This window comes from Alosa sapidissima, chromosome 8, assembly GCF_018492685.1.
Source record: "Alosa sapidissima isolate fAloSap1 chromosome 8, fAloSap1.pri, whole genome shotgun sequence".
Lineage (NCBI taxonomy): Eukaryota > Metazoa > Chordata > Actinopteri > Clupeiformes > Clupeidae > Alosa > Alosa sapidissima.
Window position 1 is genome coordinate 25460657 of NC_055964.1, and position 27885 is coordinate 25488541.

The 27885-nt window shown below is 42.3% G+C and overlaps 1 protein-coding gene across 1 annotated transcript; it reads right to left on the minus strand.

Moving 5' to 3' along the window:
• tut7 (terminal uridylyl transferase 7) lies at nucleotides 1–25388 on the minus strand. The gene is made up of 30 exons (XM_042100749.1): nucleotides 25230–25388; nucleotides 23930–24262; nucleotides 23552–23673; nucleotides 23286–23396; nucleotides 17480–17657; nucleotides 17275–17363; nucleotides 16846–16897; nucleotides 16079–16148; nucleotides 15802–15928; nucleotides 15571–15690; nucleotides 15178–15306; nucleotides 14705–14882; nucleotides 12874–13285; nucleotides 11952–12228; nucleotides 11684–11834; nucleotides 11441–11527; nucleotides 10931–11031; nucleotides 10735–10792; nucleotides 9895–9998; nucleotides 9447–9536; nucleotides 9212–9325; nucleotides 8983–9060; nucleotides 8280–8457; nucleotides 8090–8137; nucleotides 7821–7912; nucleotides 7562–7677; nucleotides 6858–7006; nucleotides 2834–2922; nucleotides 2565–2646; nucleotides 1–1117 (listed from the first exon to the last, which is right to left on the minus strand). Exons 2-30 carry the CDS (start codon nucleotides 24234–24236, stop codon nucleotides 1062–1064), a joined length of 3765 nt encoding a protein of 1254 aa, XP_041956683.1. The 5' UTR covers nucleotides 24237–24262; nucleotides 25230–25388; the 3' UTR covers nucleotides 1–1061.
• Between the last annotated feature and the right edge of the window lie 2497 nt (nucleotides 25389–27885).

The following is a 27885-nucleotide window of genomic DNA, read 5'->3' on the forward strand; positions in this document are numbered from 1 at the left end:
TTTCGTTAAAGAAATTTTATTTGAGTAGCAGCAAATTCAGCAGTCCACATAATAAAATCATAAACAAGAATTTAAGAAAAACTCACTTGGCAAATAAAGCTACATGCCCAAACTCCCCTCGGACACATTCTGTTGTCTCTGTGCTCTGTACAGCTCATCTCAAACAAGTGCCACAGACATAAACAATCACACACATTATACACAACAGATACCTCATGCAAGCACACCCACACTGTCCTGTTAACACACTCGCAAGCACATACAGCCTCATTCACAGAGAACAGCACAGAACACAGTACACACCGCCTACTGGCTCTTCAGTGCAGAACGGAGACAGTAGAGGGTTGACACTTGACAGTGTTTTGAGACAAATAAAATGTCTAATTAAAAGATAAAAAACCAATAAATTAAAAAAGCTGTGGAGTTAAAGGAACATCATGCATCACGCTTTTAAAAAAGTAAGGACTTTAAAAGGTTCCTCACAGATGGAGGTAAAATGAGGGAGGCTTCAGCACAGACTGCCACTCTTTAACAATGTGAAACAAAGCTAAAGAACATGACCCTGCCTCTTCTAACACAAACATATCCGGCAGCCAGTCTGCCCTTCTGACATATGAGCTCTCTGAGCTTCTATAGGGACCTTTACAGGCAGATATCATCTGTAAGCTTGTGTTTGGAGGGGAGTTGTGGCATCAGACTGCCATTACTGCTAGTATGTATCCATAGATCCCCTTAACTTCAAAAGGGACGCCAAACAACATGTTTACAATGTAAATCAGAGAACGCTGAAATGAATGCCAGGAAATGGGCAGGCCGCTGGCTTGCAGTCCACTTTGACTTTAAGAACATTTGAATACACAAAGAGTGGCAACGGTACATTACCGGCACATCAGTGCCCGGGAACTAGAGCCTGTGTGTCACTGAACACAGGACGGAGAGAGAGGAGAAACAAAAATGGACAACGGAGATGGAACAGAGGGGAAGGGCGATAAAGTAGAAAGGAAGCCGGGGGGAAGGGGGGCATTAAATCAGGAGAAATAAGAGAAATCTGCACTTCGGTTTCAGTCCGTTGGATTCTTCTTCGGAGTCAAAGACACGTGTCGACTGGCCAGACTACCTGCAAAAACACACACAAAAAATACAAATAAACACACTAGTCCCAATGTCCCATTGATAAATGTACATCTTGTATGCATTATACAAGGAAGAAAAATCATATATTCAAACCGGTCATTACATACAAGTACTTTTTACCAAATGGAAGGCAATACAATAAAAGGCATCTACAGAATATCTCTTTGTATGGCACAGTCTGATGAGCCAAGTGAAATTTCTTTCTATCTAGATTTCTAGTGAAATCTTCTATTTCTAGTGATGCCCATCCACTACATGGACTACTCTGCTGAGCTCAGCTCCAAATGTTTCTGCTCATGTTTGCCTCCAGATGCGTTGTATAGCAGCCTTTGCAGAATTCGGTCTTATGGTTGGTACGTTAACTGAGACGCTCATCTTAATAACCTTATCAAATATCGCAAATGTTTAGATAGATAGATAGATACTTTATTGATCCCCAGGGGAAATTCAAGGTCTCAGCAGCATACATACAAGACAAACACATTCTTTAACAGCAGAAGAGTAATTAAAGTATATAATATAAAAACACAACTAAGCAGTAAGGACAGTAGAAGATAAAGAATATGCTAAATATACTAAAATACAAATTATACTAACACTTAATACAATATATAAAAATATACTAAAATACAAATAACAAAATTACAAATTATATTAACACTTAATCTAAATCAATTCTAAAAACAGTATCTACATAGTGGTGATTAATAAATCAGAGGCGCTTGCAATGACTGAGGCAGGGACTGAGCCTGTGATTCTCTGTGCATAGTAAGGTATGGTAAGGTGCTCTAAGGTGCTCTGTGTGAATGAGTGTCATGGTGGTAGTGCAATGGTGATCGTGGTCATGGTGATAGTGCAAATGAGTAAGTCAACAGTGCAACAATACAGAAATAAAGTAAAGGAAAGTCTATATATCTATATATTTAACTATTTAAGAAAATGTATAAGTGTGGCCACAGTTCGGCTGTGGCATGGAGGGGGGGGTTAATATGTGCTAATGTGCTAATATAGCATGCAAACAGTGAGGCATAAAGACAGTGGTACAAGTGGCTAGTGGACAGACAGTACCAAACATGGAGGGGATGAAGAGGCAGACAGACTATGCAGAGAAGTCTCTCTCCCCTCTTCCCTTAAGTGAGGCATTGAACAGTTAAATGGCCCTGGGGACAAATGACAAATTGGCCATGCAAGCATCTGAAATCCTGTGGTTTCAGGGTAAGAGCAACACATCAGACCAGTGACACGTTCTACCGTGACCCAGCCAGCAAGGCTGCCAATATCAATGGAAGGGACTCTACCTGCTTGAGGACCCAAAACAATGACCCAGCCAGCAAGGCTGCCAATATCAATGGAAGGGACTCTACCTGCTTGAGGACCCAAAACAATGACCCAGCCAGCAAGGCTGCCAATATCAATGGAAGGGACTCTACCTGCTTGAGGACCCAAGACGATGGTTAGGTTAGTCTTTGTCCTCTTCTTCTTCTTCTTCTTCCCTTCAAGCTGAGGTGAGCTCTGTGGATAAACACAGGGTTGTGTGAGACAGTCATGTCATCTGCACTGAAGTTGATTCTGGGTAAGATGCTGGGTGATGGATTTCCACAGAACAAATAGGAACAGGACTCCCTCATTGCCTGGTCTCAACTTGTTAAAAGTTTGACCTTTTTTACTTTTACCTCTGAATGTATTTTAGTTCACGTACCTGCTTCTCCCTTTCTCTAAGGACGACTCTTAACTGGTTGGTAGAGGACGGAGAGGAGGAAAAAGAACCACCTTCAGGTTTGACCCCACCTAAAATATCAACAAATAAAACTCATTAATAAACAAATAATCCTATAACTTCTTAGAAACGTGTTGGCTTTTTTCATATTTTTAACATATGTAATTGCCATATTCTGTTAGTGTCTTTGGACAAAAGGGTCTGCAAAATACTATAACCATATGCATAATAAAAAGAATATCTGTGTGGGTGTGCTACGCGTCGTTGCATGTGTTAATGCACAAGTCAACTTAGTCTTTGGAACAGTTGTCTGTCGCATGTGTCTATTCCTGATCATAGACATACTCCCCCAGGATCCTCCTTAAATTCAAGACTTTTTAATACCACTTCGAATGAAATTCAATACCAATTTCTTTGGACATGTTTCAGGCCTTAAAACAAAGACAATTTCTGAGCCTGAATAATCAGACATTTTTGAAGGTGTCATACGCCTTAGGGACACTTATTAGCATAGCCTAGTAGAGTAAGCATGAGGAGATATGCATATTTGTTGGAAAAAATCAGATAACAAATAAATTACTTGAGACAGACACTTTTTCAGGCTAAAATTACAAATGCAAGCCTAGTCTACCATATTTCATTAGGCCCTTACACACTGCCAAAATCCCCGCAAAATTATGTACCAAATTCGCGGAACGCCTGTCCTTTTCACATAGACCGAGGCGGAACGGCGGGACGAAGTGTCTCGCCAAATTTACTACCAAGCACCCTAGACCTTTTGCCGAATCGATAAGTTCCGGCACCAGTGTGAATGGGTCAAGGCGGAAAGGGGAATCTGGGCGGGCATTTCGATGCTATGTCCAGCCCACCACAGGAGATCTAACTGATCAAAAGCAGCAATAGCAAAGACAGCACATTATGTCAATCTTTAAATTTACAAAGTCTCCAGTCATTTAATGCCTGCTAGAGTTGACTGTAGCTCGGAATGCAATCGGTTGCCATAATAGGCCATCCTAAAATCCAGCGATAAAACAAAGCATGAACTCATGAGCTTCTGTCTGCCCTATATGTATATCCTCTGATTGTAATGTTTACAGATATCTAGGCGATATTTGTAACATTTATTTTGTATTTGGCCTGTTATAAAATCATGTAGGCCTATTGAACAATTTAAACTAGGGCTGTCAAAATAACTGATTAATTTTTATTAATTAATTTGAGAAAAAATAACTGATTAAAAAAAAATAGCGCAGATTAATCGATTCCGTATTTGACCCCGAACCGTTCTAGTCAGTAACTATTACACTGTAAAATGAAGGAGAGAGAAGAAAATGTGCTGCCTAGATCATTGACTGGAACATTTACTTTTAAAAAACGGTCTGATGGTGTTGATTTGTGTTGGAATTGGTGTGATGGTGTTTGAATTTGCATATCACCGGAGTTTGTCAACTCTAAAGTCGCACATCAATGCAAAGAAATAGTGTTGACATTGAGGGGAGTGTCAATTTATTTTCATTGTGTCCCCTAGGTTATATCTGTGGCCTGAAATGCCTTGTATGTGAAAAAAACTTCTTCCCGAAGCACTTTTGAATTTATTTCCTCAGCATATTAGGTCATATCATAGATTATTATGGTCATTATTTAAACAGTGAAAATAATAATAAAAGAGTTTTTGAACTTTAATGTCACTAATGCTGATTATTCAATAATTCATTTGAATTTAAATATTTAAAATACTTTCACAGCAAAAATTATATATGCGATTAATTTAGATTAATTAATCACAAGTATGTAATTAATTTCATTATTCTTTTTAATCGATTGACAGCCCTAATTTAAACACATGTGAACCCCAAAGTTGGAGACATGCATATAGAGATTGCTGCATGGCTAACTGTACAGGGGAATGCTTTACATTTGTGTTCGGTAAGGTCTGCTGTTTATTCTGATATAAGGTTTGTCATGTGTTGAGGGAAAGTTCGCAAAGTATTCCACCAAGAAGAATGGGTAGGGAGATGGGTGCAGAAAATATGATTAAATTAAAGTTACTTTTCTCGCGAACCGTTTACCACAACAACTAACCACTAACATTGTTTAAAAGCTGAGAAAAGCTCTTTCGTGTGATACATGTGATGTCTGTGATGAATAGGCTACTTCGCAAGTAGTTCAGCAAATTTGGGTGGGACAGAAATACCTTTACAGAGCAGCAGCTCTGGCCATATCGGCTCTGGCTCACATGATGTACATTGCTTTAAATGCTTCACTACCCAACACGCGAACAAGAAAGGAAAGAAAAAAAGAAACCAATGAGCTTATGTCGTGATTTCCTATAGGCCTAGAGAAAAGACAGCTATGGTAACCTAACAATTAGGATTTGCTTTGCCTACACTGCTGTTTGGTTGTCCCAAACTTTGAGACGATCCATACTCGCATTAACTGAATTTTATCAACCCGAACTGCGATATTCCAAACAGAGTGAAAGGATGCAATGCCTAATAATCTCACTGCCTTCGGCATAACTGCTAACAGTGCGCCTAGGCCTACTGTTAAACACCTGAAAAATATTAAGCTGCTGTTTTCTTTTCATGACGAGCACTAGGCCTACGCTTGAATGATTTATGACTGAATGGAACGTTGCGTTTTTAAGCGCCAGAACTGCTTATCACGTCGTGTGACAAAGTTTACACCAATCATCACTGACCAAGGCCACAGTAGCCTGTGAACCTCTGATTTTCAAAGGGGAATCACGGCCAATGGAGGGGGCAACTCTTCTCTTCAATTTCCCTTCCAAATTACTTTTTTATTGTCTGAAGACATCTATCGCAAGAATCTAACATTCTAAGCAACAGCAAAGAAAATGCAAGCTAACCAAAGTGCAGTCGGCTCTCCCGCCATGGTTTTGGAAATCACACACCTGCTGCATCTGAAGGCCCACGCATAATAAGTCCTACGACCATCACTCTACACGCCCCCTGTTGCACGTCACATTTTAATTTGCTAGCTGATCCTGCCTTCTGGCTCCCCAAAATTGCCGCATCATGTGAACAGATCAGCAGGCCGGCAAATTTTCACCTCGTTTTCAGACACACGTTGCGGCAAAAAGACTTCTCTTCCCGCAAATTTAGCGTGATCTCTGTGTGAAAAGGCCTATTGATTAAATTGATTGCAAATGTTTTAACTAACCATGTTGTGAGAAGAGTGTTCACATTACATGTAGGAGGGAATATTCCAGATGGGGCTATTTTGAAAGTTTCTCAGACGACATCATGCCAGTCATCATTGCTTTTGTCTTGGAATGACACATGCCAGTTTAGGAGCAATTCATATTTAATTTACATTAGCCTTTACTATACTGATAAAGTTATCTGTTAAAGTTGTCTAAATTTGCTCCACCTTTTGCCCATCTAAATTGTTCAAACTTCATGTATTCTTCATCACAGAATCTTGTTGTAGCCTATACAGTTTAACATAGCCCATATCTATTTTTTTTCACTTGCAAAAACGGCAACATAAGGTTAGCGGTCTAATATTGACAGTGTACACAACAATAGAAAAAAACATGCTGCTACATTACTACTCTAATTTACTCGTTTTGAATATTTAATTCTTAAGTTTTAACTATCCCACCTGTGACATCTTTCTTGGTCGGCTCACATCACTATTCCAGCTGACATTTCAGACGCACATGCGCTTGCATACACTTTCACTTTAATGGCGTGAATGTCTGAGGGATGAGAACCGTGAACATAGGTTTCAAAATAAAAGCGATAGTTTGTTTATTTTCTGGAGACGCATATTTTCCCTAATCTCTACGGAAATTAATTGACGTTATGGTATCTATTAATTCTACCAAAGGAAAAAATAAAGACCTTGTGAATGAAATTCAAGACTTTGTAAATAAAATGCAATACTTTTAAGGCCTTAATTTGACAATAGTAAATTTAAGACTTTGTAAATACTTTTCGCGGGTACCCTGTAAGTATATATGTACTCTGAGTGCGTGTACCTGGTTTGTAGTATGGACATGCTTTCTTCACATGTGTGTTAGCCCCACAGATGAAGCAGCGTTTCTGCTCCTGTTTGCGCAGACGGTCGTATTCCTTCATGTGTCTTTCGTTATGCTCCCAGTCATCACTAACACGCCTGCTACGGGTCCTTAACACACACACACAAAGTTGTATGGTACACAGTTTCCTCATGCTTTGCCAATGTCCCCATGACTATCATGCACACCTGTGTGCACACACAGGCCAAAAGTTTGGACACACCTCATTTCAATGCGTTTTCTTTATTTTTTTATGACTTTTTTATGACTTTTATGAAGGCATCAAAACTATGAATGAATGCAAAGTTATTTGGCCCACAGATGAATATTTGTCAAGTTATGGCTTGCTGAATATGGTATTAAAAAAAAAAAAAAAAAAAAAAAAAACTTTGAAGAAACTAGAATATAAGACATGTTTTCAGTTATTTCCCACTTTTTTGTTAAGTACATAATTCCACATGTGTTCATTAATAGTTTTGATGAATCTACAATGTAAATAGTCATGAAAATAAAGGAAACGCATTAAATGAGATGGTGTGTCCAAACGTTTGGCCTGTACTGTACATACTACTCCAATCCAATAACCGATCTATCCTTGATGAACTACTGGTTATTATTATTATTATTAATAATACACATAAAGACAAAATCAACAGGGAAAGTACTTTTTGCGCATGGGACAGTCCTTCACAAAGTGTCCAATCTTCCCACAGATGCGGCAGCAGCGGTCATTAGGGGCGACTTCTCCTTCTGTCAACACTTCAGGGTCAAAGAAATACTCCTGTAGATCAACAAACAGACCGTAAAGATGTGCTTCCACCAGGAGCTTTGCTCCTTAGATGATCTGCTGAATCACCTAAGGGAGTTTAAAAAATACCTGTACAAATACTGATGTAATGTATGCAACAGAATGTGGACACCCACCATCTTGTCAGGGTATTCAGGGGGGAAGGCTTTGGCAGGTGTGCCAAAAACCCTCCGGCCGTTGATGAAGGCTTTCATGATGAAATTGATCACTGAAGGAGATAGGAGTAAATACAATGACGAATTTCCATATTCCAAGACACATTCTTCTTCTTATGTACATTCCAAAGTACATCTACATAATTACAATGACAAAAATGCAGGTGTAGTCCATAGGTGTGTGTGTGTGTGTGTGTGTGTGTGTGTGTGTGTGTGTGCGTGTGTCATACTTCTTCTGGACAGGCCTCCTCCCAGGTTGTGGTGCAAGTCAAAGGGATCTGTGAAAAAAAGATGAAATGAAATAGAGAGAGCTCAGATCAATGACATTAGATAAGGAGAAGACACGGGACAGGGAAGGCAGAGACAGAGATATAAAACAACACAAGCAAAGGGTAGGGTCAGTAGAGAAACAGCAGCTACCTTCTATGGTGATATATTTGGAGGTCCACTGCTTCTGGAATGGGGAGAGCGTGTCCTTCTGACGCACGCAGATAACACGCTCCTTGAAGTCAAATTGCTCTGTGTAGAACCTGAGGAGCCCGAGCCACAGCTCTCCCACACTCTCACGATTCTGCCCGTATGAGGGCCAGCGGCGCGGCTGCCACACACACACACACACACACACACACACAGATGAATATAAACACACCAACAAAGACACAGGCATTGGAACATTGCCCAGCTCACAAAGTCTTGGAAGTCTGGGATTGACACATTCTATTCTGTGGAATAGGTGTCTTATATGGCATCAGCACATTGTGCCATAATTAAATGATGAGCAAAGTGCAGTCACTCAATGACCAAAGCGTCTTGTGCATGAACTGAAGCTATTGTGTGGTGTGTGGCTGCATTGAGCGGACCCAACAGTTGTGCTTATGATGTTGTACATGGTATTCAATTGATAAATAGACTTTGCCTTATTAAACTAGCTTTAGTTAGACTTTAGTCTTTGCTCGTCATTTAAATTAAAGAGTTAAATGAACAACAAACAAGTCTATTTTTCCCCAACAACCAATACAATATTGATATTCACAACCACAAGCACACACTAACACACAGAATCATCTACATAATACATGACATACTACATCTGTGAAGGAGAGAAAGAGAAAGATCAACTCACCAGATCCTTCAGATCTTTGAAGAAATAAACATTCCAACCTTCCACAAGCACCTCAGGTTTGGTCTGGCCATCATAGATCTACACAGACACATTCAGAATGCAGCTGAGTATTGTAATCTACATTGTCCTTCATGTGAACGTATCAATGCTTTGTTTGAATTTGGGTCCCATCAAAAAAGACAATATTTTGTTCTTGTCATGTAGAACCGTAATGAACATGGACACATACCTCCTGTAATACAGGAATGACCGGCGGCTCTCTCTGCTGCAAGTAGAACAGCACCATCAGTGTGTATGCGTACGATGACAGACTGCCTCGCGACGCATCCCCTATGTCACACACCTGCATGCAGGCGCACACACACACACAAACAAAATCACACATTTAAACACAATACGGAAAGCGGCAGGGGGAGAGAGAGTGTGAGCGTGTGAGGTAGAACCACATGTGTGGAATACTGCACCTTGGTAAAGACCTTCATGGTGTAGCAGAGCTGCCGCACACGAGGGTCAATGGAGGCATAGGAGGCCAGCAGCTCAGTGTTATGCAGGCCCTGGGAGAGGAGGAGAGGAGAGGAGAGGAGAGGGGAAGGGAGGAGAGAGAAGAGGAGAGGAGAGGAGAGAGAAGAGGGGAGGAGAGGAGAGGAGAGGAGAGGAGAGGGAAGAGGGGAGGAGAGGAGAGGAGAGGGGAAGGGAGGGGAGGAGAGGAGAGGAGAGGAGAGGAGAGGAGGGGAGGGGAGGGGATGGTGAAAAAGTGATACATGGTGATGGGCAGTGGAATACAAATGACACCTCTCTTCCAGGAAAAGGTCATTTGTTGCAGTAGTAGTATACAACACATATCCATATCAACATGCATATTCATGTACAGCAGCATGTGGAATGAGTCAGAGGGCAGGCAGTGTGACTGACCAGCCTGTTGTAGAGGCTGATGTCTCCCTCAAGGCCAGTTTTCACATGGCAGAACTTCACAATGGGCACTTTGGCTGTGATGATGGGAATAATGTTCTTCAGACCTGACAGGGCCAAGGACAGGAAGGGAAGGCAGAGCACAGGTAGAGCGAGCGAGCGAGAGAGAGAGGCAAAAGGAAAAAGAGAGAGAGTTAACATTTCAATTCACTTTCACAAGGATATGTACCCCCAGGGCTCCAACAGAGACACAGAGGCATCCATGAAGCCAGCACCACATGAGGGCTCATGGGTAGGACTGCACAATCAACGCATCGCAATCGCCGATCCTAATATGAACCGACGCAATCACCTAACCCGAAAAGCTACAAATAATCGTGATACCTTTATGACTTTTATAATCGTGATACCTTTATGACTTTTATATTCATGTCATCCTCCTTGACTGTGCCACTTCTAATTGGTGAGCGCGCACAGCACGCAAGAAGCACCAAACCCCCGACCGGTGAGCTTCACAGTCAATCAGTGCTGTGCCTCCCATGCACCAGGCATGCTCCCTAATCAGAAGCAGCAGAACTTCAAGAGACATTTGGAATATTTAACTAAATCAATACATTGACATTCAAAAATCATATTGCAAATCGCAATTGCAATCACAATATCTGTCTAAATCAGATATTTTCCTCAAATCGTGCAGCTTATTGGGTCTCCTCCTTGGAATCATGTCGTCTGATCAAGAGGACAGTAAACTAGTGGAACCAACATCAGTGTAACCTGCAGCAGTGCTGTTTAACGGTGCAGCTGTAAGGAGTCCAGGGTGTAGGATCTGAAGACGACTCTTACCTGAGTGTTTGCCAAGAGCTCGAGCCAGGCTGAGGATTATGCCAATGCAGTCCAGACCCTGAGCGCACACACACACACACGCACAAACACACACACGCACACACAAACACACACACGCACGCACGCACACCAGTTATATATGTGTGAGGGTTTTGGTTGTGTGTAAATGTGTTTGTGCCTCTGAGTGAGTGTGTACCATAGCTGTGTCCTGGCCCTCAAGCACCATACAAATGTCTAGGTCACTCTGCTTAAAGCCAAAGCCATTCTTGGATGAACCAAATAGCTTCAGATGGGCTCCTATCAAACAGACACAAACATTACATCACACAAAATTAAATAGCTTTTTGAACTTAAAGTAGAATTCCCACAATTTTTTTCTCATAGATCTCCATTTCTCAAGGTCATCGAGTACTATTAGTACAAAAAAACCCTAGGAAACAATCGGTTTTATCTACCTCGAGTTGCTGCAGCCAACAGCTAGAGCTTCCAGGCAGCTACAGCGCTACACTTTGTGGACATGGCATGTTCACGAGCCCCCATGTTCAAGCCCTAAGAGTGTAGCGCTGTAGCTGCCTGGCTGCTTTAGCTTACAATGATACAGCAATTAAATTACAATTAAACAGATTTAAGCAGGTGACACACTTGGTCCCCTTCTCCTGTAGCATCACTCCATTCACAGTTCCCATCGTGCCCGGTCACCTCTTACCTTCTATATGGCGCCTGATGAAGGTCTCCAGGTCCTGCAAGATGTGTTCCCTCACCTGCTCCTCAACCTCATCTGGGGCAAAATCCTCTGAAAACACAAACGGATCAAATCCAAGCCCTTGTTAAGGGGTCAAGGTACTGACAACACAGATCCATTTCACTGATCAATAACCTCTATTAAAGCAGAGCATGTGGTACTGCGCTCAATTAAAACTGTGTGTGTGTGTGTCTCTGTAGTACTCACTATGGCACTGCTCACACACTTGATCAACGATTTTGAGGAACTTTGGGGTCATGGTGGGAAGATCCTTCATCTCCACCTTCTTGAAGTCTTCAGGACAGTCACCCTTCAGATGACCATCTCGCTTACACAGGCTGCACACCAGAGTGGGTTTCTGCCACACAAAAAAACAGTATCCTCTCATGTGAGTGTGTGTGTCTGTGTGTATATATGTGTGTGTGTGTGTGTGTGTGTGTGTGTGTGTGTGTATCTGCTTGTGGGGCTCACACACCTTGCCTAAGGTAAAGGCCTGCTTAGTGAAATGGTAGCGGAAGCCGTTTAACAATGCCTCGGCACTCTTCTCAGCACTTCCATATTTGGACGGGGTGAATGAGTGTGGGCGGGACAAAGGGGTGGGGTCGGCAGAAGACTCCTCCTCTGAAAGAAGAGTGTCCTCCTCCTCCTCCACCTCTTCCTCCCGCTCCGAGTCGGACGGATGCTCCTCGCTCAGCTCTTCATCAAGAGCAAATAGCCCCTCTTCCTCTGCGGTCAGCTGGAACGGCTCCCACCTCCAAACACAACCACAACCACAACACACAACATTACAGCCATGCCATGTGCTGTACAATCCTATAGGCTACTCAAATCTGACCCAATCCAGTACTGTTGTCCAGTGCTGTCCAACTGAGTCAAAATTAACTATCATATTAAATGATTACATAGATACATTTTTACATCAGACTCCAAAATAGCCTTGATGTAAAATGCTGGGCTCATCACACTCTTGTCTCAGTGGGGGTACCAGTGCAGGCATGTGTGTGGAGCCATTGGTCTGGATCTGCAGTGCACCCCCAAATTTGGACTGTGCAGTGTGCACCCTCAATTGTAACACAAGCCTTCTCATTGCTACTGGATGCACCCTTAGGCGGGGATCACATTAGCCAGCGGCAAGCGGCAGCGATAATAAGTTTTATCTTGTTCCTAAGCAACACAAATTGTTTGTCAATTGAATACGCTCGCATTGCGCTTTGAAAGTTGAACCAAGTTCAACGCTCAGCTTGTTCAACGCTAGCGTTATGCCAGCGTTGCCACCATTCTGCTGCCGAACCATAGAGAAAAATAGAAAACCTGCCGCTTGCCGCTGGCTAATGTGATCCCCGCCTTAGCGACTTTGTTGTGTATCAGACGCCAATGGGCTCTTCCACAAGTCTCACCTCTTCTCCTCTCGATTCATGACCTCTTCCTCCTCGGAATCCTCCTCTTCCTCACTATCGTCTTCCTCCAAAAGGTCGGAGGATTCCTCATCCTCCTCCAGCTCCTCCTGCGCCAAGCAGTGCGAGTTTTGCCGTCTCCTACTGGCCACCTTGGAGGTCTCTCGGAGGTTCTTGACCCCAGACTGGACGTGATTTAAATCGCGGCTAGCCTTCGGCTTGGCCTCCCCGCTGGCCTTGCGAGGAGTCGAGCTCTCTTTAGGACTGGGCTGGCTCGGTGGCTTGTGATTGGCTGTCGGATGGGTGGGACGGTGGCTGAAGTACTTGTAGGTGGTCTTGAGGCAGTGGAGGAAGTACTCGAACATGGGCTGGCTGATCATGGTACGAGCTACGTTTCTCCCCACCGCAAAGGGGTCTAGGAAATGACAACAAAGGTCATGTTTAAACCCAGCAATCCATCCCTTAGCCACCCTACACCCCTCCTCATCAGTGGCGCACAATAGGGGTGTCGCGATGTACCGGTTTCATGATAATCGTGATGAATAAACCATGAGAATATGAATATCGTGAAAATAATGCACCCACGGTAGTATCGTGTATCATAACGATGCCATTTTAAATGAACGGGCTTGTTACTCTCTTGTGATTTCTCTCTCCTCCTCACTTGCTCCCTTCAAAGTCACACACTCAAACCTAAAGTCATAGCAACGCCAAACTTTTGATTTAATTTGTAAGCTAACTTGAAAAGATGCCGGACATGATGGAGAATGCAGTGGATAGAATAGCCTTTGTCTGTCTCTGCTGTTCTGCCCCGCAGCTAGAAAAGCGTGTGGGAATTCGTTTGGCTGTGCAACAAAAAGCGGTATCAGGAGACTGTTAGTCTAATTAATTCTAGCGAAGTAACTAGCCTACCCACAAACAAAAGGCTGTGAAACAACATAAACAGCCCAGTTTACACAAAAACTAACATGCTAACTGGCCCATTGGAAATGTTATGCAAAGTTGTAGGCTTAATGTGAACTTTTCTTTTGTCTCGCCGTGCGTTCCGAACTACTGACACGTTTTTCATCTTTCATTCGCATGATACACATAGTCTATAGCATAACAATGAATTTGAAGATCATGCTAAAAGTTTTGCTTGTAAAAAAAAAAAAGTAGCCTAGGCTTAAAAACATACCTCTGCATAATGATATTTCTGAGCTGTCAAAGAGGAAAGAAGCATCACCTCACGTTATCGCCAATTAAAAATGCAATTTCAGATAGCCTACCTGCAATTAGAATTATGCCTAGAAACAATGAAACTATAGGTACAGTATTCATAAATCCAGTGATATAGGGCTAGTTCAATTTCATGTTCAAATTTGTCTTATCAGTCGATAATAGCAATTTAATGTTGTTGACCTGGTTTGGGCATTTTGTTTTATGAGAGAAAGTGGGAGTTGTAGGCCTGAATGGTATGTTTTTGACAAGAGAAACATTTTAGAATAAAATTAATATATAGTCTAGGCCTACTTTAAGTGATTGCTTTCTTTTATAATGATTGCTATTGATATCACGATAATATCGTTATCGTGATATATTTTGTCATTATAATGGTATTCTGAAATGTTGATATCGTGACACCCCCAGTGCACACCACAAAATAATGTACCTCAGATTCAAATTTTAGCATGCAAACTACTAAAACACAACAGAGAGCTGTAGCCATTACAGGGATTGTCTATAGGATTAGCTATTATTAAACTGCTACCATTATTTCACTGGGCTTTTATTCATCTACTACAGTTACAGCTTTTTCCAGGGCTCTGGTGGTCTATGCACTCTGTTCACTGACCCTCGATGGCGATCCTCTTGCGGGGCCAGTCCTTGTTGTCCCGCCACAGTGGGGCGTTGGTGCGCACACTCAGCACACGGTCCTGCAGCTGGAAGTCCAGCGAGTAGAAACGCAGGAGCTCCACCCAGAGCAGCCCCACGCTTGCCTCACTGCAGCTCTCCGCAAACACCAATGGAGCCTGCACACACACACACACACACACACACACACACACACACAGGTATAAATCAGTTACCCAAGTTAGGTATATAACATACTGCATGCAGACACAGTGCAAAAGTTATCAGACACATTGGACAAAAAAACACACATGGACATTCATATGCACAGCACACATAATGCAAAGGGAATAAACAGATGGTGTCAAAAATGAATAGAAGCTTTCCTGTCTGCAGCGGTTTGCCCCAATCTACCAGCGCTAGCTGCATTTGGCTAATGGGTGCGTATAAGGGTACGTGAGCTAATCGACTTACCTTTCCACGTTTCACTGTGCTCTCAATAGGGACCTGTGTGTCTGCCTGGGGAAGACTGTAGACCCACAGCACCTCATGGCCCTCCAGGGCTGTAAGAGAGAATCCCGCTAGCTGCCCTACGGAGAACCCCTGCAACAGAAAGAGAGGGGGAGAGAGGAGAGCAGGAGAGAGGAGAGGAGAGGGGAGAGGAGAGGAGGAGAGGGAGGAGAGGAGAGGAGGAGAGAGGAGAGGGGGAGAGAGGAGAGGGGGAGAGGAGAGGAGAGGAGAGGAGAGGGGGAACGTGAATGGAAAGGTGCTGATGTGCGCCAAGGGGTAGGAGGCACAGGATGCAGAATACCCCCCAACACTCACACTCACACACACACACACACACACACAGAAGCAAGGTCTTACTGTGCTCTCCAAGCATGCTGGCAGTAGGGGCTCTTTGCGTTGCTGCAGGAAGCAGATCACCATAAGGGCCAGGCTGTACGGGGGCAGCCCACCCTCGTCTACACAGTCCACATGACAGATCTAACACCAGAACACAGAGACAGATCACTCAGAAAGAATCACCTCACCTTACAATCATGTTTGGTGGAAAAGGTGGTGGTTAGGGTTTGCTGCTGGGGACAGAGGACTCACCCTAGCCCAGTGCCTGAGGCCCAGCACCAGTGGCAGCAGACGTGGCTCCTGACTGGTCAGTGCAGACAAGAACTGCGTCGTCAGACAGGCGCTGTCATTTCCTGCACTCACCCTGCACAGCAGAGCACTGAGGACACCACAACTAGTATTAGGAAAGTCCCAGCACAGCAGGGCAGAGCACACAGAAAACTACATCTCCCAACTTCCCATGTGGACAGAAAACAATTACATGAGTGCAGGTTTACGTGCAAGGTGATTTTCTCAGAGAGCTACAGACCTCTGCTTCTCTCGGCACACCACCACTGGGACCCGCGTGTGAAAGTCCCCATGGACCTCCACAAACGCAGCTGCAGAACGGGCACACACACACACACGCATAGCGAACACAGTTGAAACATGAGATAGAATCACATGCACGCCTAACTGCAGCCTAGTACTTTAGCTATGTGCACCCAGTTCTGGGAGTGCAAACAAGTTAACACAGGGAAACCCTGTGGAAATTCATCAAGTTACAGCTGATGTGTTTAAACAACCAAAGACAATGCAACCGTATACAAAAAACAGAAAATGAATAGGAGGAGGAGATCCCAAAAAGCACATTTTAGAAATAATCCATATAGTAAACTCCTATTTCTGCCCTCAATAATGGAGATATGAGTAGGTAGGCGAGTCAGCCGGATGTCATACTACATACTGTCACAGAACGTAGAGGGTTTTATGTTTTTAATTCTGCCCAAGCTTATTTTATTTTACTTAAAATGTATGTATAATTTTGTTAGAAATATTGTTTGTAAGATATCAGGCAAAAAGTCAGCTCAGCTCAAACTAGAGGTCAACAGAGATGTTACAGCTCAAATCAACCCAAACTCCCAAACCCATAGTAAGAGCACTGGACACAGGTAACCAAATAAAACCTTCACATTGGTAAGCGGAGCTAAGACATACAAATAACTAAAAACACGGAGAACATCTGGATGCAGAACAACAAGCTCAGTAACATGCAGACAAACAAACTGTCTCATTCAATTCCACACGGATACTCACAGCATTTAGATAGGGTCTCCTGTACAAGCAGTAGAACATCGGGCTGATGCATCTGTGAATACAGTCAAGCACAACCTAAATACAACATGAGCACAATGTAGACAAAACAATGAGCATCACCACAAACCACAGGGACAACAACAAGGTACACAGCAAATTGAATGCCTAAAGGTGAACCAGACTAAAGGAGAACTCAAGGACAGAATCAAAACACCGGACAGTCCGGTATAAAACTAGTTAATTCATGAGAACATAGAATACTTCTGTTCTATTGAGGACAATCCTTGACATCCTCACAGACAGTAGCATAGCAGAGGATCAGAGGACAGGATCTCAAAAAAGAATACAGTCTGGACTTCAGGAATAAACAATATCATTTCTCTTAACTGGCCTCAGAGCTCAGAGCCTGCTGAATTCACGGTTACTCACGCTGGAGGAAGCCTGGATGTCAATGTTCACATCTGAGTCTTTGAAGCCAAACCTAGTGCAGGAGGATCCATACAACCTGAGCTTACTCCCTGCAAAACACATACATACAGCCCATGTTGCCCACAGAAAAGAATACACAACAAACGCATGCAGACTGGACTGCAGACTTGTGACAGTGCATGGCCTGAGCTTATGACAGGCTTACCTGGCAGTACAGGAGTGATGACTGACTGCATCAGGGCTAACACCCCACGCCGCACCTGCACGTCCTCCTCACTTAGCCCCTCCCCCACCACCACAGCCTCCAGAGCCGAGCCAATGGCAGATATCTGGTCTTTCCCCGGAGGCGGGATGCTCTTCAACATCAGCTCATCTCGCTTCTCCTACAAAAGCACATTAAATGAATAGAATAGATAGATTAGAAATGAATAGATAATTCTTGAAACTGCGCAATGATGAATTCTTCAGTTTTTTTTTTTTTATGTGCGACAAAAGTCTCAGATTACGTAAACACTACATGTAGCTCATAATGCTTTAAAACCTTTGTCCTAAGTGGCCTTCAATATGGTTAATCTGAAATGCCATGGCCAAACAGCAGGGCCAAACAGCAGGGCCAAACACCAAGGCCCACCAGAGCAGACTAGTATTTTGCCCTGGCCTCTTCCTTTCTTCCACAAACTCAACAGTCAGCCTTCATCACCACTAGTGACGTGGGTCTGGGGTCCCTAGTCAACCTTACCATCTCCCTTGCTACACCCTGAAACCTGTATGTATGCCTGAGGTACATCTGACCCATGTATGGCAATATGATGGGTCTGTCTGAAACGGAAAAAATCCTAAAATAGCATTCGGTGGTAATTCTGCCTTCTAAGATATCTTCATTTGGTGAATTTTGAATTTGGTGAAGAAAGCATACATGTATCCGTCATGCAGTCTTCTACTTCCAAAATTGTACTGAATTATGAAGCAAGTAGTCGGTATCTCGGCAGCAATGTCCATAGAATGATTATTCTATGTTGCCATCTTACTTGGTGTCAAAAATAAAGTTCATATCTATGGGCAAGTGATTTGTTAAACAGTTAAAGGCAGCCCGGAGAGACCCTATGCATGTCTGAAGGGCAGTGGCATATAAGTGAACCCTTTGGAATTAGCTGCATTAAGGTATGTGTCTAAAAATAATCTACATTTGAATTGCAACAATCTTTTTTTTTACTGATCATACATTATATTGCACTGTTCTTATATTCTGTTCACTGTTGAATATTCCATATTGAATAGGTCATTCAAAAATTCACAATACTAGTTGGAAAATGTAAGCGAACCCTAAGTCTGATGGCTTCAACAAAAACTAATTTTAGTCAGACACTAACAAATATGGAGCAATAAATAGCCCCGTTTACATGGACACTTTTAATCTGATTACAAACGGACTAATGGCTCGATCGGAAAAAAAAATGCCTCGTGTCAACACTTCGACGGCTCGGATTCAGCCCGATCCGACTAACTTTCCAATCAGATCGAAAAAGGGTGGTGTACTCTGATACTACAGCAGGTACTACGATTGTTGGAGTACATTTCTTCTTTCTGCGCAGGTGTTTCCTATATGTGATAATAATGCAGAGTGATGTAAACAAATTAGTTGCCATGGCAGCAATACAACTAGGAGCTTCTAAATGATTAAATGCTTGTTCCATGTAAACACAGATTAAACGCCAATTGGTTTATTTTTCATGTAAATGTAAATCGGTTAACTTTCATGTAAACAGTTCAGTTCAAAATCATTAATAAGATTTATTTCAATCTTATTGAAAAAAAAAAAAAAAAGTCCATGTAAATGCGGCTAATTAAACAACTTTGAACATGTGGTTTAAAGTTACTTTAACAATTAAAAATGCCCTAAGCAATGTTACATGGTTTCTAAGCTAAAACATTTTTGTCACATACAGCAAACATCTCCTCACAATCTGCTAGCTGCCTGTCACCTGAATACACTGCAAAAGACACCATCTCTGTAAACAGCCAAGGCTCCACAAATGGCAACAACAGCCTGGAATAGCAACAAAAACAGCCTGATGCAGCCACTGCTGTTTTTTGGAGCCTGGGCTGTCTACAGTGTATTCAGGGGACAGGCAGCTAGTGTATCGTGAGGAGATGTTTGCCGTTTGTAAAAACATGGTTGAGCTTAGAAACCACGTGACATCACTAAGAGCACCTTTAACAGAACAGTTACACAGTTTGAGTTTACTGTTCATGAGAAGAATATTCTGACGTGAACCATGCCTCTGATCTCAGAGGACCTACTACAAAAAACTGATTATCTTTAGAAAGCTGGAATGCAATGGTAATGTGATCTCAAAGAGTTTAAATATTTATCAGCCCACAGATCAACAAATTGTCATACAAGGAGATGACTTAGTACTATGACTAGTGTGCTTAGAAGTGGGCACCCTGCTAAGAGACTTGTTAAAGGAGAATTCCGGTGTGATATTGACCTAAAGTGTATTGAAACATGATACCGAGTGTGAACGTATGTCTCATAGCCCATCTCGACTTGTCCCCTGCACTCCAAAATCTGGCGCTAGTTAGCCGATGCTACCAACAACTTTTTCAGTAGTGGTGCTTCGGCATCGGGCTAGCCATGCAAATAAATCACTGTTTTACACCCATTTACGAGGCTCAATGTATCTCCACACTTCATTGGTAGACTTCCGAGGGCCCTGACATTTAAAACGAGACATTGAGAACTTTGAAAAAGCACTGGTAGTTTACTTACAAGACGATTTATACAGACAGTATCTTCACGAAGTTTAACGTTTGCAGCCATCTTGAATTTAGTCACGATAAGTCGAGCAACGAGTAAGAATGAACAGGTATGATAAGGGATCAGATTCCAAAAATAATTCAGTGGAAATGCATGGATTCCAGTTTCTTCCAGTAGCAGCAACTGGAATCCATGCATTTCCACTGAATTATTTTTGGAATCTGATCCCTTATCATACCTGTTCATTACTCGTTGCTCGACTTATCGTGACTAAATTCAAGATGGCTGCAAATGCTAAACTTCGTGAAGATACTGTCTGTATAAATCGTCTTGTAAGTAAACTACCAGTGCTTTTTCAAAGTTCTCAATGTCTCGTTTTAAATGTCAGGGCCCTCGGAAGTCTACCAATGAAGTGTGGAGATACATTGAGCCTCGTAAATGGGTATAAAACAGTGATTTATTTGCATGGCTAGCCCGATGCCGAAGCACCACTATTGAAAAAGATGTTGGTAGCATCGGCTAACTAGCGCCAGATTTTGGAGTGCAGGGGACAAGCCGAGATGGGCTATGAGACATACGTTCACACTCGGTATCATGTTTCGATACACTTTAGGTCAATATCACACCGGAATTCTCCTTTAATGAGGTAAATAAGTACCACAGAATAACAGTTAAACACATTAAGGAGTCATTGGAACTGGTTAAGCCTTAAAGGAGTACCATCACACCGGTGTGACGGGAATGTTGGGAAATGAACGTTCTAAAGAATATCTGGGTTCATTGAATTCAACATAGAATTTTAGAACCTATTGTTGCGGAACTTAGAATGTTCAAAAACCTACACCTTTAAGGGTTAATGTCTCTGTTCATGAGTTCACCATGGGTAACACATTGAATAAAGAGGGTGTCTAAGCAGGACACCACAGTGGAATCTCTGCTCTCCAAACTAATTAAAATTTATTTTCCAGTAGCCTTGACACCACAACGCTACTGGAAAAAAGAGTTTGTGGACAGATGAAACATAGACTGAACTGTTTGGAAAGAACACACAGCACTGTATTGCATCAAAAGGTCATGATAAAAAAACGTAATCTCATTGCTGAAGTACAGTGTGGGGAGTGTCATGATTTAGGGGCTGCTTTTCTGTCTCAGGGACTGGACAATTTGCGATCACTAAGAGAAAAATTAAAACCCAAGTTTATCAATATTCTAACAGGACAATGACTACTTTTCCATGCATACCATATTTGGAATAATGACAATATTCCGATTCCGTATGAGTCATGTGAACACCTTATTCCAGTTACCATAACCCGAATAAGCTCATATTTCGATTACTAAAAACTTAAATAGACTGTTTTAATATTATGAATATTAGAGCATGTAAACACATTAGCTGGAATGGCCCCTTTTGAAATATAAAATCATGTTATCATATTCATGCAAGGAATTCTGGTAGCTTGGTTTGTTGCTCTGACACTTGGAAAACATAACAAAATGCGTGGCTAAAAGTTTGCACTTCTACAGTGAAGATGAGGTCAACTTATGTATTCAAACCAGAAAGTTTAAATGCCATGATGGAATTCGATGGGTGAAAGCATCATAATGCTCAAAGCAGGTTTTTTGCGCTCTGCTGACAGCGGCCTATTATAAGGCTAGAAAGTAAAACGGTAGCAGCTCGGGGTCGTGACTGCAATTCAGGGACAGAGACCGTTGAAACGTCATAGCACAGATAGTACTTTAACTGCATGTTGCTGGTTTATTCAGAATATGTCAAACATGAAATTCCCATTTCTGCTGCACATGGAACGTCATTCTGACTATTGCCATAAACAGAATATGGACCTTAATCGGAATATGGTGTGCATGGAAACTTGGTCAATGACAGGGAGGCTTTATAGCAAATTTTATAGTGATTTTACAGTCGGCGACTATATATCCAAAGTCGGAATGAAATCATGGGAGTTCTACTGGAGTCGCGGAGTGCTCCGTCAACTAGACTGTTTAGTGTAAGGTGCCAATCTTAGCAGTTTTAAGCCAGTACAAGTGAATCTTTTTATAGTTTTGCGTTACAACAATATCAAACATGTTTGATACTATCGTAAGTCTTTTTGTCGTGGCTCATGCAAAAAGTGACGTGAACAAAATTAAAAACCAATAGTGACTTCTCTCCAACACCAAACAAGAAGGGACAAAGTAGGCAAAATAATATTTTTTTATTTTGCTTCTTATAAATTATTAGTCGGCTATTCCACGTGACAGAACAACTCTATATCGGTTAGGGATGTCACACATGAAACAATGCTGCAGAAACACAAAATTATCGCTTTGACATGAGTATGCCATCAATTTGAGTTCCTGTTGATATCTAGTGCACGATGAGAAATAATTTAAAGGAATCTAGTTGCAGTCTTGTAAAAAGTGACCCTGCAAGATCCCTAGTCATTGGAAAATCATAGTCTGTGACTAGTCTTGACTTTAGATGTGAGAGGGTCTGAGACTGTAGTCTTTCAAAAATCTTTTCCAAATCTTTGTAAAGTCTTTCATTGTAAGGATGGCATAAGGCTCAGTAAACGTTTGGTCATGCAGCTGGACAATAATCTTAAACATAGAAGGAAATCTACACAGAATTGCTTCAAAAAAGAAAATCTACTTTTTAGAGTGGCTCAGTTAGAGCCAAGAGCCAACAAAGTCATTCAGACCAGACATCCTAATAATACGGTTGAACTGAAGGATGAATTGGCTAAAATACCTCCTGAATGTTGTGCAGATCTGATTCACAGTTACCAGGAACACTCGGCTGAGTTTATTCCTGCCAAAGGAGGTTCAACCAGTAATTCATTTCAAAGGTTTGCTTACTTTTTCCACCAGCACAATTAATATTTTATTGGTGTTTTCAACAGACATGAAAGACAATAACTTATTTTGTGTTATTAGCTTCAGCACCTTGTGTTTGTCTATACTAGTGACTTGACTTGATGAAGATCAGATCACATTTCACATTGCAGACAACCTGGTAATTCCAAAGAGTTCACATACTTTTTCTTGCCACTGTATTTGCTTGATTTTTTGTATTAATGATCTGCCTGCCTCGTCTCTCTAATCTGCCTTCTGTTCCCCCCTAATTTTAGTTAATGTGAGTCCTAGTCCTGTGTTATGTCTATCACTGCTCTAACCATGTTGTTTGAGTATGTGTGTGTATGTGAGTGTGTGTGTGTATGTATGTATGAGTGTGAGTGTGAGTACTCACCTTGGCCCTCCTTCTGTGCCCACGGTCTCTCAGGTGTGAATTTGCCCTGGACACAGAGTCTATCTTTGTATCACACAAATGGCAGCTGAACCACCAACTTTCCTCTGTTCTCTGAAAACACACACAAATGGCAGTTTAAAAAAAAAAAAGGTTTTCCAAGACCTTTCACAGATCACAGCTACGTCTAAGCAGTTCAGATCTTACTTGAAGCATGCATGATGGGCGGACAATGAATGTGTGTGTGTGTGTGTGTGTGTGTGTCTCACCCCCTGCGTCTCATCCGGAGGCTGGTTTATGGTCTGTAGCAACTCTGAGATGGAAGTGGTGGTGTGGTCAATCACCAGGACTCTGTCCATGTCTCGTGTGCCTCTGTCTCTCCAATGGAGTCCTGAAGAAAACAATCAAACGTACAACAATTTTGCACACAACCTCCCACAATACAATACTGATTGTGTACTCAACACCATTGCTATTTTGATTATGCCCTTCTGTAAGTTTAGTGGATGTGTGGAATCATGGCTTCAGTAGTCATCAGCGGTTGTGTACAGAGAGCAATGCTGAAATTAATGCTGTTTTGCCTATGAAAGGTCTGTGTGTGTACATATCTATGAACATGAGAGAGCTGACATTATGTCCCTGGATACCTGAGCCACGGGCCCCATGCTTCTCCCCTGAGGGATGCCTCCTCTTACTCCTGCTCTGGCCCATCTCTGGGGGATACTCCCGATCACGCCAGTTCTCCTCCGGCCGCCGTGGGGACCCCTGGGGGACCCCTCTCTGTTTCGGACTCATGCCAGGGGCCCAGCCACCTCCTCTACGGCCCCCAGGACTGAAGCCCCCAGGACTGAACCCCATCTCAAAACCCCCCTCCTTCCGTGGGCTCCTCCAGTTCTCAGTCTCGTCTGCACCCCGTCCGCGTTGGGAACGAATGCCACGACCAAAGCCCTCCATGTGTGTTCTTTTGTCGTCCAGTGGCACTGTGTTGATAAAAAGCACCTTGTTATGAACATGAAATGTAGTAAAGACAAGAGCTATTGCAACTGTTTAACTGGGTGGTAAGATGAGAGGTGTATTATAATTAGAGCCCTTTTATGGCTATTTAACGGTATTTGTACAGTGTTATTTTGTTGGAGGGACAACCACAGAGAACGAGAGCACGCTTGTTTGTTTATAGTCATTCACTTCTAGAGTGATGACTGCTGCAACTCAATCTCCCTTCGTGTATTTCGCAATCTGAAACTTGAACTATGGAAAACATAAGCAATGTAGTAACGTTAACGTTAATGGCTAGCAACCAAGCTAAACACATTTCCCTGTGGTGGGGCCCAACACAACGTTTAGTTATGTTCAGTAACCTTAATACTATGGTCTAAACAAAGAACACAGCTATTAAACCTGCTTCAACTTGGTTTCTGTTGTTTGGAGATTGACAAAAGCGAGAAACTTGCTAGCTGGCTTAGCATTGCTGAGACAGACTAGCCAGTATTATGGGCTCGCTTCTAGGTCAACTGTCAACCTGAACTCTGCCAACAGAGCTGACACTCCTTCACCTTTGCTTGCTAAACTAATGTTTCAGCACTTGGTGGCGGATTCTTTTGTAATACGTGGCGAAAGCAATAGCTTACCTAACACAATTTCACTAGCAAGAGGATAGCAGAGGCATACATTTCTTACTGAAACAAATGGTGTGCATTACACCAGTAGATCTATTCTGGAGGAAAAACACTCCAAATTATTGGACATTAGTTTAATTGGCAGTTGACCCCGTATAATACTTAGTAAATTAACAATAAGGGGAAATACACGAGGAAAAGCTAGCTAGCTGGCTAGCTACCTGCTAGCTTTACACAAGTAACAAGCTGTGTGTATTAGCCAGTAGCAAACTTTTAATTCATTAGACACGGCATTGATGGCAATTTAACAATCAGAATCCTTTGATAATACCTGAAGTCTCTGTTACATCAGCATTATGTTGGTTGCACTCAGATGATTTTAAGATCACTGGTCCGACCCAAAGCCCTCTATGCTCTGCCTACAACTCAGTGAGAGCAGTGGCGTGTGGGACTTCACCGACAGCGTTGGCTACTTCCGTTTCGAATCAACATAAAGGACAAAGTCTGATGATCTATGAGTTATTAATTTGTGTGTTTGTTTTTTTGAAACATGCAATTTCGTATTATTTTCCCCCAGCATAGGGAACTGACAATCACATAAACCAGGTGTACACTATGTGTTATAACAGAGCCCGTCTATAAGACATTCTCTGGTTATAATAACTCAATGGTATTGTTTCTTCTTCTTCTTCTTCTTCTTCTTGTGGGGTTTATTGGCGGTTGGCATACACACGGTTGCATTTACCGCCACCAATTGGACATTTACATAACTACGGGTATGGAGTTTCAACGGAGGAGTGACAAAGAAGGAATAATAACTAGATGTACCGCAGAGCGGTACAAAATATGACCGCCGCCCAGTCCAGCACATTTTTTCCACAAAAATAAATCACGCTGAAAGGCCTATATGATTCTAACTGTCTCACTAAATTGCATTATCCACACTCAATTCTCACTGGTATCTGCTACACAACAAGTACCAAAACATGATTAGTTCATAGATTTCACATGTAAAATTCATTTTATACAACCCCACCTCCATCTTGCCTGTTCATAATTCTGAGAAATTCTTGAATTGTGTGCATGTACATGTTTATGTTGTGTGTGTGTGTGTGTGTGTGTGTGTGTGTGTGTGTGTGTGCGCGCGTGCTTGTGTGTGGGCCTGCGTATGTGCCTGCCATGTGGGGTTACATGCCCACCAAGTTTTGTGTACCCCGGTCTTTCAGTGTCACGGGAATCCTTGTTGGTGTACGGTCACTAAATGTACACATACATTATTTTATTGTAAGGCCCAGCATGAACGAAAGTACACAAGGCATGCACTTGGAGGGTGTCCTAATGATCCTACACTTTTAATTTCGTGCAGTTTTGACCTTGTCAGCCAGAGATATTGTGATGAAAACACCTAATTTTTCGCTTTTTAATTTTTAACTAGGTGGCGCTATACATGAAATAAGTGGTAATGGGATGGGTTGACATGCCCCCTTAAGACCAACATACATAAAAAAGGTAGACCTCCTAGGCCCTACGGTTCTCGAGATATTCACAGAAAACTGTCTCCGGCCACCTACAGGCCAGTTGGTGTATAGTAACATAAATTAATTTATTGTGTGGCCCCCCCATGAACGGAATTCCACAAAACTTGGCGTGCATCCAGAGGGTGTCATAATGATCCTACACTTCCAATTTCGTGCAGTTTTGACTATGTTAGGTCACAGATACCTGCGATTACTAGGTGGCGCTATACATGAAATGAGTGGTTATGGAATGGGTTGACATGGCCCCTTGAGATCAACATACCAAAAAAAAATGGTCCTCCTAAACCCTACGGTTCTCGAGATATTCACAGAAAACTGTGTCTGCCCTACCCTCCTTTCGGGGGGTCCAGTCCAGCGGGGGGCCTACAGATCAAAACGAAAAACAATGGTTCCATGCTATCCATGTGGGGTTACATGCTCACCAAGTTTCGTGTACCCCGGTCTTTCAGTGTCCCGGGAATCCTTGACGGAAATTTGGGCATGCGAAAAAAAAAAAAAAAAAATCTGACCTATATGACCTATATGACCGCCTATATGACAGCTTCGCTGCACGGTGGTCATAATAAATGAGGAAAATAAAGAAAAAAAGAAAAAATAAATAATATTCTATGTGAGTAGCATTAACTAAATCCTAACAAAAAGTCCTGTGTTCTTGAGAAACTTAAATACAGATCTCCAGGCAGACGGCATAGAGAAGGAGAGTAAACCCTCAAGAGAGAGCCTGGCCTGCCCCAATTCTCTAACCTCTTCTAGTATACCTCTTTCTATGCTGTACGCTGGGCAAACTAATAAAACATGTTGAACTGTCTCCATTTCCCTGCAGTTATCACAATGGCCCGTGGCATGTTTGCCAATAACATGAAGATGATAGTTCAGCCTAGTGTGGCTTATCCTAAGCCTTGTTATTATTTGCTCTTCTTTTCGGCTCCAGCTGCACTGTCTTCTGGTGGGCACCTGTTTTTGTATAGTGCGAAGGAAGCTACCCTTACTCTCCCTGTCCCACTGCCCCTGCCATGATACTATGATATGCTTAACTTCTGCTTTACTGAGTGGAATGTTAATCTGAATCTCAGAATTTAAAGCATCTTTAGCAAGCTGGTCTACAACCTCATTCCCTTCAATACCTGAATGAGATGGAACCCATACAAAATTAACTAAAATATTTTGCTGATGCAGTCTAAAAAGACTTTGAAGAACATCATACAGTAGGTCAGGTCTGCACACTGACTTGCCGTGCAGAATAGTCAATGCTGACAATGAATCAGAGCAAATAACATTACACCGGGTCTTAACCTCTTCAATCCATTCTAGTGCAAGGCAGATTGCAAATAGCTCTACTGAATAAACTGCAAGGTGGTCAGAAAGTCTCTTTTGAATTTCTTTGTTATACTTTGGGATAAACACTTCAGCTGCAGTCTTCCCTGTAGCAGGGTCTTTAGAACCATCTGT